Source organism: Phoca vitulina, unplaced genomic scaffold (assembly GCF_004348235.1).
Source record: "Phoca vitulina isolate PV1807 unplaced genomic scaffold, GSC_HSeal_1.0 scaffold54, whole genome shotgun sequence".
Classification (NCBI taxonomy): domain Eukaryota; kingdom Metazoa; phylum Chordata; class Mammalia; order Carnivora; family Phocidae; genus Phoca; species Phoca vitulina.
In genome coordinates, this window is record NW_022589757.1 from 994,628 (window position 1) to 1,012,922 (window position 18,295).

Genomic DNA, 18,295 nt, shown 5'->3' on the forward strand with positions numbered 1-18,295 from the left:
GCCGGGGGGGGGGGGGGGGGGTAGGAGGATGTTACACGTGGAGTTCTCTGTGCGGAGCTCGCTGGCGATATGACGCTCTCCGGTGACACTGGGACAGACCTTAGAGGCTGAAGATGTCGGTCCCGGTGGCGGGGCTCCCCGCGCGGCTAGCGCTCTCAGCCTCGGCCGGCGCTGGTCGCTTTTGCGTGTTGGGGTCGGGAGTCGCGAGGTGGAGGGGCGTCCGCGCCGGGCACCGCCGGGGCTTGTCTGACCTCCATCTGCAGCTGGTGCCTAGTCAGGGTTTCAGAGACTCGCCCTCGTGGTTGCCCAAGTACCGCTCAGAGCCCAAGAGTTACGTAACCAGTCCGAAACTGGCCACGACCTTGGTGCAGATCCTGAAGAAAGAAGGGAAAAACCCTGACCAGCTCTTCCTGGAGTGCAATCCAGGTGAGTCCGCCGGGGACTGCCTTTCCTTGGACGTTCATCGCTCGTGCCGACTTCCCTCGACCGCCCGTGGGGGGCCGTTTAAGACATGGCCCCAAGAAGCAGCTTGGATGGTCGGTCTCAATCATGACCTGCAGCAGTTTGCACGTCATACAGCATTTGATAAAACATGCTCCTAGATTTTACTTTCTCCTCAAAATACTTGCAAGCTCCCCCCCCCCAAAAAACTTTTATCTTTTACATACGCCTCCTAGAGACCATAGCAGGATACCTAGAACATAAGATTTATAGACTTTCTGAAAAATACTTTTTTTTGGTAAAGATTTTATTTTATTTTTTAATTAAGCTCTGTATCCAACGCGGGGCTCGAACTTACGACCCGGAGATCAAGAGTCGCATGCTCCACCGACTGAGCCATCCAGGCGCCCCTGAAAAAATACTTTTTTAAAGGAGCACTGCCTGTCCTGAGTCAGTTCTGTTTAGGTTTGACAGTATCTTTTCCTGGTTAAAGTATCTGGGTAGTCCATGAATAAGTGGAATGCTAAAGGCAACTTTGTTTTTCCTGAGACATAGTAAAACATTATGATCAAGAGCTCAGGCTTTGGCTTTGACGAATGGATTCAAAGCCAAGCAGCACCACTTACCAGTTGTGATGTTGGAGTCAAATGATTTTATCTAATCCCCAGTTTTCCTACGTGTAAATGAGGACTGTAATGTCTACCTTGGGGATGTTGTGAGGATCAAAATTAGATAATACATGTGAAACATCTACTCTAGTCGATATTGAGAGAACTTGTTTTGCAAATAAACTTTTTCTTCTGTTAACACTAGGTCCTGGAATCCTGACTCAAGCATTACTTGAAAGCAAGGCCAAAGTGATTGCCCTTGAAAGTAACAGAACTTTTCTTCCACATTTGGAGGTATACTTTTAGTTTCTGGAACTAATTTATTGTTCAGAGAGCTATCTTTGAGTCTTTAGGGAAGTGAAAATGAAGCACACAATTTATTTTTATAGAATCACTTTGGGGGGCCTTGCTTGCTGTAAATATATTGTTATCTCCCATGACTAGAACATAGTAGTATCATAGGAGGTATCAATGCTTGTTGAATGACTGAAAGATTGGAGTTCTGAGACTTGTTCTCTGATTCTAGCTCTGCTGCAGACTAGTTGGGTGACTTTGAACAGTGTGTAACTGGCATCTCGAGGCTTGTTTCCTTGTCTCTAGTACGGTATCCTGTGCCTCTGCTTTCTGTGAACTTAGAATCTAGGTTAACAGGACTATGTTAACTCTGGATTTAGGGTTTCAGAGGCAAGATAGGCTTGGTATAGTCAGATATAATTGCAGGTAGTGAAAGCATTATCCAAATGGGTTTTTCAGTGAATTCTGCTGCTTGTATGGCAGACGGGTTTACGTAACAGTGAAGTGGAAATTCCTTGTCTCACCGCCAGCCTCTTTCCTTCTCTTTCCCCTCCCTTCTGAGTCTTTAGATTCAGTTTAGGAAATTTATACTTATCTGAGCCAAATTCCTGAAACCATGTATAATGGTATTATTTAAAAGTGCAGGACAACAACAAAAAATTATGAAAATGCCGCCAAATACAGTTGTTTATTTTTTTAAATAAAACTATGCATGTTAGGTGGTGGTTATCCTACAACTGACAGCTTTGAAAAGAATTCAAGGTTTGTTTTGTTTTGTTTTGTTTTTTAAGATTTTATTTATTCATTTGAGAGAGAGAGAGAGCACAAGCAGAGGGAGTGGCAGAGGGAGAGAGAGAAGCAGAGCCGAGCAGGGACCCGGATGCACGACTCGATCCCAGGACCCTGAGATCATGGCCTGAGCCTAAGGCAGGTGCTTAACCGCCTGAGCCACCCAGGCGCCCCAAGAATTGAAGGTTTTAGCCAGGTTATTTAATTGATGCTGAATCTGCTGGAATCCCAAAAAACATGAAGAGAAAAGAACACAAAATTGTTGAAAGATCATGGAGTGTGATTTAGTCACCATAGCCATCTGTAATTTCAGTTTCACCTTAGGAATTGGAAACAAGATAGCTTTTATTTTGATCTTTTAAGAAAAGGATTACTTTTTTTTTTTGAGAGGGAGGAGGAGAGAGAGAGCATCTTCACCAGGCTCCACGGCCAGCTTGTAGCCTGACCCAGGGCTCGATCTCAGGACTCTGAGATCATGACCTGAGCTGAAATCAAGAGTTGGACACTCAACTGACTAAGCCACCCAAGTGCCCCAAGGCCTACTTTTGAAGGTTAATCTGCATGTTCACAAAACAATTGAAAACATTAAAATGTCTATTTAGTTTCTTATCCAATAACACAGTAGTTGCTTTCTTGTAAGATCAAGATACATGTTAATTTGAAATCCATGATTCCATGAAAAATGGAGTGTTAGGGGCTAGAAAGTTGATGACACGCAGAACTTTCCTGTAAGAAATATAGGAATATTCATCGTAAATGTTTCTGAAACTACAGTGTAAACACAAAATCCGTCTCTGATCAAATCCAATCTTTGGTTAGAACTAAGTTTGTGTTCCAGTTCTGGCTTTTAGTTTCTTTCTAACTCCCTATCCCCACTCCCCTCAGCACTAACTTGAGCTCAGCCCTCAGTAGGTATTTACTCTTATTAACCATCATTATGACAGAGGGGAAAGCCATTCAAATAAGGTTTTATGTGAATTCATCTATTTGCCAGAATTAAAAGAGAAGTAACCATTTAAATAGAAGTTTTGTGGGCACCTGGGTGGCTCAGTCAATTAAGTGTCCAACTCTTGGTTTCAGCTCAGGTCATGATCTCAGGGTCATGGGATCAAGCCCAGAGTAGGGCTCCTTGCTCTTCAGGGAGTCGGCTTGAAGATTCTCTCTCCGTTTGCCCCTCCCCCTGCTTGTGTGCATATTTGCACGCACACTTTCTCTCTCTAAAATAAATAAATCTTTAAAAAAAAATAAATAAATAGAAGTTTTATGGTGGCCCTAAATCACAGCTTTAAAGTGGTGCTCTCAGCAGACAATGCTTCTAGCCACCCAGAGTTTGCTCCTAGAAACTGAAAAGATTTTCAAGGATGATGCTCGACTCAGAATTTTTGTCTAACGTTAGAACTCCCACCCTCTCAAATAAAATTCCTGAGACTCCACATTAACAATGTTTCAAGCAGGAACAGTTAGTTTGCCTATCTGGATGTGCTAGAGGTACAGTTTTTAAATTGTGTTCTATAATAATAAATCATGATATATTCCTTTTGAAAATGAGAACTACTGTTGCAGAAAGAGCTATACATGTTCAGTTGAAGAGCCCTCAGCTTTTGTGGCAAGTGGTGTGGTATTTCAGCAGAGATAGAACACAGTCTTTTCAAGTCAGGCTGAGTGTCAGCCCTAGCTGTCACTACCTTTAAGGCCCTTGGGCAATTAAGTAATTTAATCTGTTTGACTTAGGTTTTTCTCATATATAAAATAGAGACATTAATGCCCACTTGTAAAGGATCTTGTTGCAATTTATTTTTATTTTAAGGATTTTATTTATTTTAGAGAGAGAGCAAGGGTGGTGGGGGAGGGGTAGAAGGAGAGAGAGAATCACAAGCAGACTCCCGGCTGAGCGTGGAGCCCAATGTGGGGCTCGATCTGATGACCCTGAGATCATGACCTGAGCCATAATCAAGAGTTGGATGCTTAACCAACTGTGCCACCCAGGTGCCCCTCTTGTTGCAATTTAAATGCGATGAAATGTGCTTCCTGTTTTTGAATCCTAAATGAAATTGAGTTTTTAAATGTGATTTCACTATTATTGTAGAACTAAATTATGCTGGATTCTGGCTGTTATATCATTATTACCATTATTGCATGGTACGTGACAGATGCAAAAACAAAAACGTACTTTCAAAATACTAGTGGAACCAAATCTTAATGTATACATTCCTCTTAAATTCCTATCAAACCAAAATTCAATAGCTTTTCTTAGTTACAAAGATTAAAATATAACTCTTGAGTAACTTCTGAGGTTATTTTATTGCTATACATACAGAACACTTTGTAAGAATTTCAAGATAATCTGTTTTTAAGATAAGCATCAAATGAGTGTTCTTTTTCTCTGTCTGTCATAACACCACACTCTGGTTTTCTTCTTTACATTTTTGGCTTATTCTCAGCTTTTTGTGAGACTCTGGAGTTACTCCATCCTCAGGCCTAGTCTTCTGTGCTTCTCCCTAGGGGGTCTCATCTGCACCCCTGGCTTTAATAACCTTCAACAAGCAAAATTCTCACCAATTTATATCTTTAGCCTGGACCACTCCACTGACCTCCCTATTCAGGTCTACGACTTCCTACCTGGCATCTCCACGTGGTTCACCTAATAGACATCTCAAACTTAACAGGACCAAAAGTATATGATTTCTACCGTAGTCTGTTCCTTCCCTAGTCTTTCTCAAGGGTCCCCACGAAAATGATCATTAGAATTTACTAGATTTAGAAAGAAAATATAGGTTGAAATAAAAAACTTATGAAAAATTAGGGTTTTTATTTTGTAACTTTGTTTTTTTTTTTTTTAAAGATTTTATTTATTTATTTGACAGAGAGAGACATAGCCAGAGAGGGAACACAAGCAGGGGGAGTGGGAGAGGGAGAAGCAGGCTTCCCGCAGAGCAGGGAGCCCGATGTGGGGCTCGATCCCAGGACCCTGGGATCACGACCTGAGCCGAAGGCAGACGCTTAACGACTGAGCCACCCAGGCGCCCCTATTTTGTAACTTTAAATTGCAAATTCTTGAAACCTTGATATATACCAACAGAATTTTCTGTGCATGAGAATCTCGAAATGCATATCAAGTCCCTTGACCTCTTCTGTTTGATTTTTTTTTTTTTTTTTGTAACTTCTAATGAAGTTTATGGTGTCTGTAGCTACGCCTTGCTCTCACTGCTAAGATGTCCAGTGCTACGACAGAACCAGCACATCAGGGCGGTGAACGGACGGAGGTGTATCGGACCTCTGGCAGACAAGGAGCTTTCCTTCTGTAGTTGCTTCTGTCTTTAGAAAATGTAAATGAAAAATCAAGGGGAAAATAGAAAGTGACCTACACGATGAGTGTAGCCAAGTTCATTTGGCAAAGGACTAATTAGACTCTTCTAGTAAAAACAGGACTGTCTGCCTTTCCCTTTAATATTTTTATCGTTTTTCTCTATGAAGCATCTGGCCACGACCAGCAGATAGTTGCCGCTCTCTGCCTGGGCCCAGGTGTGGTCTCCAGGCGGCCGCCACTAAGCAGATAGTGTGAGGACACTTTTTGAACAGCTGAAACCATTGAGTTAAAGTAGAGAAAGTGAAAGGATAAGTGAGAATTTGTTGAAGGTTTATTGGTTTGGGGACTTTTTCTTAGTAATACTGTACTTTCATTGCTTTTCAGGCATTAATTTCTCTTAACTGTTAAATTTTAGGGTAAATTTTTTGAAGTAGATCTTTGGGTACAAAGTCTCCCTAACACTGACAGTTTTAAACATGTTATCTCTGTCTCTCTTCAGTCCCTGCGCAAAAAGGTGAATGGAAAACTAGAAGTGGTCTACTGTGACTTCTTTAAAATGGATCCTAGAAATTTTGGAATAGTAAAACCTCCCATTATGATTTCAGAAACGCTTTTTCGGCATTTGGGAATAGAAGCGGTTCCTTGGTCAGAAGGTAATTTTTGTCATTCACTGCAGCAAATAGCTTCTGATTTGCCAGCTTTCTCTAGCAGGACACCTTGTCTGCTGAAGAGATCTGCATCCTGTCTAGATGAGAGTTTGTGGGCGGCTGCTCTCAGGACTGTGGCTTTCTCCTCACATAGACAGAATCCAAGCAGCTCCACGGAGGCCAAGCGCCCTATCAAGGAAAGATGCCAAGGCTTCGTTTTAATTGACTTAATACAGTTTGTTTACTTAGTTTGACTCAATAAAATATGATCTTAGGAAAAAGTTTTAACAACTTATTCGAATATTTTTGCTTGTATTCCTAACAGATACCCCATTAAGAGTAGTTGGAATCTTCCCAGCAAAAAATGAGAAAAAGATACTTTGGAAGCTTTTATATGACCTATATTCTTCTACTTCTGTATATAGTTATGGACGAGTAGAACTAAATATGTTTATTACTGAAAGGGAATACGAGGTAGGTTATTGACAAGTACCTGATTAGTGTTTGTTTTGCAAGAGTTTTGTGATCTTTCTCTGCATGGTCTTAATCTGTATGACTTTAATTTGAGCTCATGACATTGAGAGTATTAAGATGGTTTTTAAATTTCTGTAGAGCAGTCTTTAGATTCAATTTTTTTTTAAGGTTTTTTTTTTGTGGTTAAATATCCATGTGACATATTTACTATTTTAACTGTTTCTAAGTGTACAGTTCAGTGGCATTAAGTATATTCACATTGTGGTACAACTGTTAACCACCATCTATCTCTTCTCAGCACATTTTTATCATTCCATACGAAATAAGCATTACTTCCCATCTTCCCCTTCCCCTGAGCCTCTGGTAAACATTGTCCTACTTTCTGTCTCAGTGAATTTGACTATTCTAGGGACTTCATCACAGGTGGAATCATAGAATATTGCACTTTGTGTCTGACTGACTTCACTTAGCATAATGCCTTTATGGTTCATCCAAGTCGTAGCATGTGTCAGAATTTCATTTTCTTTTTAAGGCTGAAAAACATACCATTGCATGCATATTTATATGTATATATTTACACACAAACATATACAAATAGATACATACCCCCACAACCTTTTCTTTATCCATTCATCTGTCAACAGACATTTGAGTTGCTTCCACTTTTTGTTACTGTGAATGATGTAGCTGTGAGCTTTGGTGTGCAAATATCTTTTCCAGTCCGGCTTTTAGTACTTTTGGCTGTATACCCAGAAGTGGAATTGCTGGATCATATGGCAATACTATTTTTTTTTTTAAGATTGTATTTATTTGAGAAAGAGAGGGAGAGAGAGAGAGCACAAGGAGGGGGCAAAGGGGAGAGAGAATGTTTTTTAAATTAAAAAAAAATTATTTATTTATTTGAGAGAGAGGGAGCACAGAGCAAGAGGGAGAAGCAGACCCCTGCTGAGAGGGAGCCCAACTTGGGGCTCAGTCACAGGACCCCGAAATCATGACCTGAGCCGAAGGCAGATGCTTAACCCATTAGGCCACCCAGGCACCCCAATACTATTTTTAATTTTTTTCTATTTTGTAATTTTTAAGGACCCACCCTACTGCTTTCTGTAGTGTCTGTACCATTTTATATTCCCACCAGCAATGCACAAGAGTTCCAATTTCTCCATGTTCTCTCCAATGCTTGTTTTCTGTTTTTTTATAATAGCTGTTGTAATGCTGTGAGGTAGTAGCTCATTGTGGTTTTGACTTGATTAGTGATGTTGAACATCTTTTCATGTGCTTATAGGCCGTTTGTGTATCATCTTCGGAGGAATGTCTATGAGAGTTGTTTGCCCTTTCCTTTGGGTTGTTTGTTTTTCTGTTGAGTTTAAGGAGTTATTTATATATTCTCAATATTAATCCCTGCTCAGGTATGTGATTTATGAATATTTTCTCCCCATCGGTGGGTTGCCATTTTACACTGTTGTGTCCTTTGATTCCCAAAGTTTTTAATTTTGATGAAGCCCAGTTTGTCTATTTTTTCTTTTTGTTGCCTGTGCCTTTAGTGTCGTAGCTAAGAAATCACTGTCAAATCCAGTGTCATGAAGCTTTTGTCTTAAGTTTTCTTCTAAGAGATTTATCGTTTCAGCTCTTATGTTCTGGTCTTTGATCCATTTTGAATTACTTTTTTTAATATGGTGTCGGGTAAGGGTCCAGCTTCATTCTTTTGCATGTGGGTATCTAATTTTCCCAGCATCTTTTGTTGAAAAGACTGTCTTTTCCCCATGGAATGGCCTTGGTACCCTTGTCAAAACATCATTTAGTCATACACATGAGGGTCTGTTTCTAGGCTCTCTCTTTTATTATTAGGCTATTCAGTGTCTCTTGAGATTCCATATGAATTTTAGGATGGGTTTTTCTAGTTCTGTGACAAAAGCATCGTTGGGATTTTCGTATGGATTGTGTTGACTCTGTAGATCACTTTGGGTAATATTGACATCTTAACATTGGTCAGTCTTCCAATCTGTGAACACTGGTTATTTTTTCCATTTGTTTTTTATTTCTTTCATCAGTGTTTTGTAGTTTTCAGTGTACAAGTCTTTCCCCTCCTTGGTTAAATTGATTCCTAAGTATTTTACTGTTTTGGATGCTATTTTAAATGGAGTTGTTTTCTTAATTTTGCTTTTCAGATTATTCATTGTTAGTATATAGAAATGTGATTGACTTTTGTGTGTTGATTTTTATATCCTGCAACTTTGCTGAATTCATGTATTAGTTCTAATACAAATATTTGGGGTTTTTAGACTCTACTCTCTGAAATTGAACGGCCTTCTGAAGTTCTTTATAGTGTCTTGAGAGTAATGTTTCTTTTCTGCTCAGAGTGCTTCACATTATTAATCTTCTAATCCATTGTAACACGAGATGCTTACCTGTATGTAAGAGTTATGGGTTAGCATAGTGGAGCAAGAAATGAAAGGGTGGTTTACTCACCAAGACTCAGTACAGACATAGTGACTATCCATGGAAAGCATAGGGACTCAGAACCTTGAGGCTGTACATACATTATATCATGAAAGTTTGAAAGAAGAGAAACGGGAAATGCTTCATCAGGTTTTATCTTGCTACTGGGGAAACGTTCTAGTGCTTCTTTCACCATGGACCTTTTCACGTGTAGTTTCCGCCGTGTAGTGCTCTCATTCACTGAGGAAACCGCTCATCCTTCAAGCGTCAGCCTGAACAATTCTTGACTCAAAATTTATTAGTCCACCTGATACATACTTCTAACACACACTTGTCCTTCTCCAAAGTAATTATACATTTTTGTTTCATTTTTTTCTTTAATGAGATTTTGCCCTGATAGGGTTTTGGCTAAAGGAAATCAATCTCACATACATTATGTTTTAAGTGTACATAACGATATATTTCAATATGAAAGTTTAAAAAGATTTCTCTTCTTTGAAATGATTACGGATAAGATTTTGCGATTCTAATTTTTTTTTAATTTCTAAATACTATTAAGATATTACTTTTAAGATTCAGAATTTTATTTCAATTGCTTATGGTTATGTAAACATATAACTTTTATTTTCCTTTTACTAGAAACTGGTGGCAAGTCCCCAAAATCCACACTTGTATCAAGCATTAAGTGTGCTCTGGCAAGTAGCTTGTAAGATTAAGCTTCTGCATGTGGTGAGTAAAATCGTTCTAAATTGCAACAGAGAACTTCATTTTTATTTTTTTATTATTTATTTAAAAAAAATTTTTTTAAGTTCAGTTAATTAAGTTATAGTGTATTATTAGTTTCAGTGGTAGAGTTCAGTGATTCATCAGTTGTATAAAACACCCAGTGCTCATTACATCACGTGTCCTTCTTCATGCCCATCACCAGTTACCCAACCCCCCCAGCCCCCGAACTTCATTGTTTTTAAAGGGTCTCCATTTTTGTGACCAGTAAATGGAGAAAAATGAAAATTTATTATTTTTCCCAGCTATTGAAGATAATAGAGCAAGGTAACTTTGTGCTTATGTTTTTGTCACAAATATTTATATTTTTATCTGATTATAAAAATAATGTATACTCATTGTAAAAATGTGAGACATAAGAAAGAAAAAAGAAAAGAGGGGCACCTGGGTGGCTCATTCAGTTAAGCGGCTGCCTTCGGCTCAGGTCATGATCCCAGGGTCCTGGGATCGAGTTCCGCATCAGGCTCCCTGCTCAGTGGGGAGCCTGCTTCTCCCTCTCCCTCTGCCGCCTCTCTGCCTACTTGTGCTCTTTCTCTCTCTGTCAAATAAATAAATAAAGTCTTTAAAAGAAAGAAAAAAGAAAAGAATTTTAAAAACTCCCATCACTACAGTTCCACCACCCAGAGGTCACTATTGACATTTGTGACCTATTTGTAGCCTTTTATTTTTCCTGTATTTCTTTTTCTTTAAATAGTAGAGATTATATTTTTTTGTATCTTATTTTTTTCACTTAATAGCTAATAGTGATAAGTTTTTTTCTCTCATCACTAGACATTTTTCTTGTTTTTAATGGTCAGTTAAAACCTCACTATAGGGCATTCCCCTTTTTAGTTTATTTCCTTAGGCAAGATCAGAGTCGTCTAATAGAAATATAACGTGAGCCACATATGTAGTTTTACATGTAACGCTACATTTAGTAGCAACACTTATAAAAAAGTAAAAAACAGGTAAAACTAATGTTAATATATTTTATTTAACCTCGATTCAAAAATATTATCATTTCAGTATGTAATCAGTATTTTACAATTAGTTATTACATAATTTGGATTATTTTTTTATGTACAGGGCCTTTGAAGTCCATTGTGTATTTTATACTTAACAACACATCTCCGTTCAGACTAGATACATTTCAGGTGTCAGTAGCCACATAAGTACATTAAGCCCCGCAGTGTGCATACTTAGTTGTGAGAATGTTACCCATTTGATTTTAGCTTTTGTTCCAGTTCTGTGTTTTTTCCTCCAATGCATGAGGTTCTTAGACTGGCTCTCTGTTCCTTGTCTTTAGTATCTGTCACGCTTTTATTGTTTTTCTATATTCCCAGAAATCTTTTCACACTAGTGTTCACAGCACTGACCCTGCACTGTATGCTGTAACATTGGTATTGCGGTTCTTGGTGTCCCTAAATCCTTTCTTACCTCAGTGATCTCTGATTCTGTTGGCTTTTTATCTGGGCCTCCTCTCTTCATGGCTGTCAGCTAGTTTCTTCATAAAGGCCTCCCGGAGACTTTAGCTTTCTGGAGAGTCTTCTCTTTTTTTGTTCTGCAGTATTTATTTTCAAAGGCCTTGTGTTGACTTTTGCCATTCATTAATGTCAGTGTTGATCTGATGGGCCTTAACCTGACTGTGACTTAATAGGAAATCTTAGCTGTTAAACCAGCTTAAAGACCTATTTGCATAATTATATTAAGGATGATACTCTATCTAAATAAGTAAGAGAATTAGCAATGTCAGGATAGACCTTTGATTCTCCTCTTTATCTAAAAAAAAAAAAAACAAGGAGAAAGAAGAGGGAAGTTTATGATTTAACTATCCCATGTTTTTCTTAAGTCCAATTAGAATGGTGACTTGGATTTAATTCATTCTGTTATTTAAAGGCAGTAATAATTTGGGGCACTTTGACTAAAGAGAACTAAAAGAAATGTTTCTGGTTTTGTTTACCTTCCCTCAAGGAGCCTTGGTCCTCATTTGGCGTATACGGCCAAAGTGGAAGACAGGAAAAGCTGAAGAATAAGGTAAGAATGAATGCCCTTCTCTTTTTCTTTCTAAATGGAACATCCTATTTTCTTTAAGATTATCTGGTATTCTGTATTTGTTTAAATGTTTAATTTTAGAATATTTGGAAATGTTCTTTAAACATATCTTACTGCTTTTAATAAATTCAAATTATTTTGGAAGAAAGTTGTAATTTTCAGCTGATTATACAGTGGTATAGCGTAGTAATAGGCTTAAACAGAAGTTGACTTCCATCTCTATCTCTTGCAATGAAGAAACATCCCAAATTTGGAAAATACAGTCATCTTAGTGTTCATCTAATTTGATAAACTAAAGACACAATTTTAAAAGTCAGAAATCTGTCGTATTACTATTTATAATGATTGAGTTCATCAACACGTATGTCTAGTTTCTTACCCGGAGGGTGGGGCTTTTGTTTGTTTTTTCCCCTTTTTATAGAACCAAAGTGATAATGTTATAAAGTGATCTTCCATTTACTTTATATTAGGGGGACTTGTAGCAAAATTGGAATAAAGTAGCTGAATTTTTAAAAACAGTCCAAAGTTTGACTTCAGGATGAAATGCTAATGATGTGGATCAGTTCAGCCTGAAGGTCCCATTTGCCTACTTACTTTGGGTTTTTTCTCACTCTTGCCACTGAAAGAAAAAAAGAAAATGATCAATTTAGAAATGGCCTGACTTTTCAATCATCATTGTGATCATTGAGATTTTAGCTCTATTTCACTCTTCATAAGCATATTTTTGTAGCCTCACAGAATAGAATCAGATTAATTTATTTTATTTTAAAACCATTGGGAACTTATCCAAATGTCCCCAAAGTGAGCAGTCTTGTATATAAGACACTATCATTTTTTCACTGACAAGAGCAAAAGCTAAAAAATGTTTCTTTGGCCAACTTAAATATATAAACTTTAGTGATGAAAAGGAGATAACCAGATGTCATGTTTCATGAGAGAATTGTATTCAGATATTCCACCTGTATCTCTTATATCAGCATGTCTGTAATTGCTACAGAGGCACGTTGAGACATTTGACAGTTTTTTAGAGCACATTATTCTGATTTCCATCCAAATTGTTTGGTATTTTCCACTTTCTGGAAGCCATATTTTTATTACTGGAACTTTTTTCCTAAGCTACAAATAGCCATCTATTTACCAGCAGGACAGTTTTTTCTTCCCTATTTATCAAGTAAGTCTGTTTCTGTAACTACAAAACTATCTACCAGGTTCCTTTTTTTTTTTTTTTTTTTAATTTATTTTTAAGTAACCAGGGTCGCCCATCCTGGGGCTTGAACTTAAAACCTGGAAGAATTGCATGCTTTACCAACTGAGCCAGCCAGGTACCCCCTACCAGCTTCCTTTTTAAAGTCACTTTCAAAAGTTTTATTAACAACAATATATAACACTTTGAGTTATGAGGTTATCTCCCTCTGTAATTAATAATTACTAAATATTTTTTGAATTTCATTGCCTCCTTTTTTTTTTTTTTTTTGACTAATTTCTTCAACTGCAGGCATCCAAAACTAGAAACTAGAATTGATTGAAAGTTTGTTTTTCAGGCAATAGGTCTTCCACAAAGAGTATATATACTCAAAAATATATACTTTTGTGTATGTACATATATATGTATGTGTGTATATATAGTTAGATAAGTAAATAAGGGATCACTACCTAATATATGAGATTTCCAAAGGACTAAACATAAGGCCTCTGTGCTTCCCGAGGGATAATTTCAGAGGAAAAAAACATCTTAACCTTACATTAAGGCATGTACTTTTAAAAAAAAATCTGAATATTGTATACTAGAGCAGGTTGGCCAACTTTTTCAGTAAAGGGCCAAACAGCAAATGTTTTATGCTTTGCAGACCACATAATAGTCTCTGTCCTAGTCTTTGTTTTTGCTTCTTTTTTTTATTTTTTAAACGGTCCTTTACAAAGGTAAAAACCATTTTTAGATCCAGACTATACAAAAACAAGCAGGCTGTGGACCATAGTTTGTAACCCCATATTTTTTTAAATATCCAAAGGAAAATTATAAGTCAATAATGCTTTTTTATCCTTAGGATCTGGTGTTGTGTCTCAAATATAGAAGAAACTCAGTACATGTTAGTGTCCTGTTTGGGATTTGATTTTACCCTGCTTCAAAGTTAATAAGCTGTTACTCTTTGATGGATACTGCCCTAAGGTAGACTCCTGGATCAGACAAAGGACTTTATCTGCCCCCACGTCCCATAGGATAATGTGATGTTCCTTAGTTGACGGTGTACGTGCTGGGGCTTGCACTGCAGCTTAGAAACACAGAGCTGGGGGAGTCCACTTCTTTTATAGCAAACACGAAGCAAGCTCCTCTTTGTCCTGGAGAGAGCCATTATCTCATCCCTCAAGGTGGCTTGCTGCAGACAACCCTGAGGAACTGCCCAGGTAAAGAGTGGTTAGGGCCTTGCATTCTTCGCCCACCCAGCAAGAACGTACAGGACTGCTCGGGATCTGTGGTGTTTGCCCCTTCCAAGAGCTAGCTTGAATGAGTAAGCAAACTCTGTCTTGCTCTAGCAGTATTTTATGACTAACACAATTTATTCTTTTTCTCTCTCCAGAAACCATTAGAACAAATAAATAAACAAGTAGGACAAAACATGTGTTTAATTCAACTGACTCCTCTTCCGAATTTATTTACAGAAAATTTAACATCTGTTAACTATGATGTATTTTTTCACATGTTAAAGCAGTGTTTTATGAAGCGTAATTTCAAGCTAATGGACCATTTACAGTAAGTAAGAAGAATAAAAGCAAGTATAAAAGTAGCAATTTCATGTGAGAATTATGCTTTTCATGTTAGCGGTCCATTTTCTGGATCTTGTATATCTTGATTAACAGAGTGAGGTACCATGTTTTCACTCATCTCTTTCTTCACAACACTTCCTTCCCCAGTGCACATTTTGAGAAAAATAAAATTCAATTTTCCACGTTGTCTCCTGAGCTTAATTTTTTTTTCCTTTGAAAAAAACAACTAGGGATGCCTACCAGTAGTTCCTCTTTGTCAGAGTGTATGTCCAGGATTGACTTACGTGGAGAACTAGCTGCTTGCTAGTGACCGGGATGGGAGCAGCATCAGCGGTGGCAAACCCACCACCTACCTTTTCTCACTGCTTATCCCTCATGGTTTTATTTCCTAGCCCAAGGAGGCACGGATTATTCTACCACCCTAGTCCTCCTGTTCTGGACCGAATTTTAAGTTTTTACCTAAAGCTTTATAAAAATTATAGCTGTTACTGCCTCCTTGGTATCTACATAACTTTTCCATGAGGATGATGGGTACAGCTCTGTAAGTTATGCATGACCCCTTGGAATCAGCGCCCATGGTCATTCAAAGTCCTGTCAGAGAATGGGTGAAACTCTGAATGAGCTGTTGATTGAACTATACTTGTGTAAAAATAAATGATAAGCATGGCAGTAGACCAGTAAAAGTAATCTATTTTTCATCTTTTCACCTTGTGGTAGTGACTGTTTTGAATGCATCTGACTCTTAATCTCAGCTCAGGTCTTGATCTCGGGGTTGTGAGTTCAAGCTCTGTGTGGAGCCTATCTAAAAAAAAAAAAGATGGGGTGCTTGGGTGGCTCAGTCGTTAAGCGTCTGCCTTCGGCTCGGGTCATGATCCCAGGGTCCTGGGATCGAGCCCCACATCGGGCTCCCTGCTCCGTGGGAAGCCTGCTTCTCCCTCTCCCACTCCCCCTGCTTGTGTTCCCTCTCTCGCTGTGTCTCTGTGAAATAAATAAATAAATTTAAAAAATAATAATAATATGGGAAATTAAGCAATAAATATGGTAAACTGTGGTGAAAAAATGTTTAAAATTCCCTTGGCGATCTCTGAATTGAAAGCATGTTTATACCTGTGACCAGGATTATGTTCAAAATCAAGAAGTATTGGAAATAGTTTCCACCAGCACATTACATTTGTTTAGTTGTTATTGTTAGAAGCTCACTGATGGTTTCTTGCTAGGCTAATATATTAGGCAGTTTTCTGCTTTATAATTTATTCACCAGTAATTGTTACATAAAAAGGTGAAAACTGTTCCCTCTTTGAAATCTGCTGGATGCCAGTTTCTGCTGTTTGTACTTATTGAACCATTACATGGACCTAAATGGAGTTAAGAATGTTTTTGCAAAGAGAGTTAACAGATGAAAGAGGTAGGCATAATTTTTTTGAAGGGCAATGTTAAACTAGAATTTTGTGTAAGAATTGATGAGTGCATGTTAAAGCCCAGATTTGCTCTTTTTATGACAGGTAAGCCATGAAACTTCAGAAATGATAGTAAAAGCTATACATTATATGCAAACTCTAAAACCAAATAAGATTAATTATATATCCATAAGTTAAACATTTTAAATTGGGCATAGAAGCCATTTCTACCAATATTTACTGCGGTTATAAAAGGAATTAAGCAGATTCACTTTGTGTTTCTTTTGTAGGTTATTGAGTCCAGTTAATGCAACAGCTATATTGAAGCAAATAGAGAAAAATGGAGACATGAAAATAACAGATCTGCACCCTCAAGACTTTAAACAGCTTTTTGAAACTATAGAGTGTTCCAAAGAATCTTGTAGGTGGCTATTTGATGATTGCATGGAAGAGATGATCATGTAGGGAACTTGACTGGCCCACATTAGCTGGAGCCATTGATTTATTTGGAAATTATGACACAAATGGAAGAGAACTAAGTTTGAAAAGCTTCCAGCCTTTCAACGGAAGATAACTGTTCTTGTTTTGCAGATTGGGCAGGTAACTTCTTCTGAAGGTGATACCTTTAGTAAACTGGATAAAACCATGGCTGCTATTTTATTCACAAAAAATAAAATGAAAACGTCAGTTAATTGTGGATTTGATCAGATTGCATTTGTTTTGTTTTAAATTCCTATCTTCTGTAGACATACTGGTAGTTGTAGGGTATTGCCAGATGAAATTTAGTTTTAAAAATCCCTTTGGCTCAGGGTGCCTGGGTGGCTCAGTCAATAGAGTGTGTGACTTGATCTCAGGGTTGTGAGTTTAAGCCCCACGTTGGGGGTAGAGCTTATTTAAAAAAAAATCCCTTTGGCCAAATATCTTACATTGTATTAACTTAAATATTCCATTTTCACTGTTGATTTTTGCTTCCTCCTGGAGGGCAAAAGAGTTTGTACATTATTAAGCTTAGAAAGTAAATTAAAATGATTTAAGTGGTTTGTTTTAGTTTTCTTTTTTTTTTTTTTTTAAAAGACTTTATTTATTTATTTGACAGGGAGAGACACAGCGAGAGAGGGAACACAAGCAGGGGGAGTGGGAGAGGGAGAAGCAGGCTTCCCGAGGAGCAGGGAGCCCGATGCAGGGCTCGATCCCAGGACCCTGGGATCATGACCTGAGCCGAAGGCAGCCGCTTAACGACTGAGCCACCCAGGCGCCCCATTGTTTTAGTTTTCAAATTGTTGAATTATATTATCAAGTACTGTACAATGAAATTATTTCAATTTTAATATGGTTTAAACTTTTTTCAAAATTAAAATATTTTAAGTAATAAGATTTTGTGATTTATTGGTCTCTATCTAATGAAATATTAAATTGAACCTAAGTTATTCACTTTAAATTGTTATGTACAGTCAATGTGTGTTCAGTGAGTAATTCAGTCTGTTACTCAAAAGTTGCTTGAATTTTTGTTCTATCAAGAAAGTTCATCTGAAGTTAGACCTTTACATGAACCTAAATGGAATTAAGAATGTTTTCTTAGGGGGCGCCTGGGTGGCTCAGTTGGTTAAGTGTCTGCCTTCAGCTCAGGTCATGATCCCAGGGTCCTGGGATCGAGCCCCGCATTGGGCTCCTGCGTGGCCGGGAGCCTGCTTCTCCCTCTGCCTCTGCCTGCCTGCCTGCCTACTTGTGATCTCTCTCTCTCCCTCTGTCAAATAAATAAATAAAATGTTAAAAAAAAAAAAAATGTTTTCTTAGATCATTGTAGAAGCAACTGCATTTTAACTGAGACATAAATCTCTTCAGTTAGATTTGTTTGCTATTATAATACTTCGTAATACCTAAAGCATATTATTAGTAAGTTTTTGCAAGGCAGGTTGTTAACATTTAGCCAAACCAATTCTTCCCGACTTCCCTACTATTGCCATTGGTCTACAGTTCAATCAGGCTGGAAAGCAAATCTTCCTTCTCTTGTAATTCCTGTCCTGCCATTATATAATCTGCCAAATCTTCATGCCATTCAGTCTTCTCACTGTTCCTTCCACTACCATGCCTCCAGCCTGAATTTCTCCTGAAGCTTCTTAACTAAACAAATATTAAGTTACCAGAGATGGAGTGATTCCCATGGCAAGGCCTAGTACCAGGTAATTTGGGGTGAAACACTTCCAGAGATATTTTGCCAAAAGGCCTTATGGCTGGCTGAGGATAATGGATGGTCATCTGGTTTGTTTGAATCCCCCAAACCTGATGAGTTTAGCAGAATGTTCAGAGGGAATCGTGGGAGCATGG

General features: G+C 38.0%; 1 protein-coding gene across 2 annotated transcripts; it reads left to right on the forward strand.

Annotated features, from left to right (window-relative positions):
- The first annotated feature begins 15 nt into the window (after window positions 1-15).
- On the forward strand, window positions 16-17,051 carry TFB2M (transcription factor B2, mitochondrial). Of its 2 annotated transcripts, XM_032389432.1 has the most exons (8): window positions 16-426; window positions 1,255-1,343; window positions 5,939-6,092; window positions 6,412-6,560; window positions 9,636-9,725; window positions 11,730-11,792; window positions 14,387-14,559; window positions 16,261-17,051. In XM_032389432.1, exons 1-8 carry the CDS (start codon window positions 114-116, stop codon window positions 16,433-16,435), a joined length of 1,206 nt encoding a protein of 401 aa, XP_032245323.1. In that variant the 5' UTR covers window positions 16-113; the 3' UTR covers window positions 16,436-17,051. The 2 variants fall into 2 exon arrangements, with proteins under 2 accessions (XP_032245323.1, XP_032245324.1); XM_032389433.1 differs by lacking the exon at window positions 9,636-9,725.
- The last annotated feature ends 1,244 nt before the right edge of the window (window positions 17,052-18,295 follow it).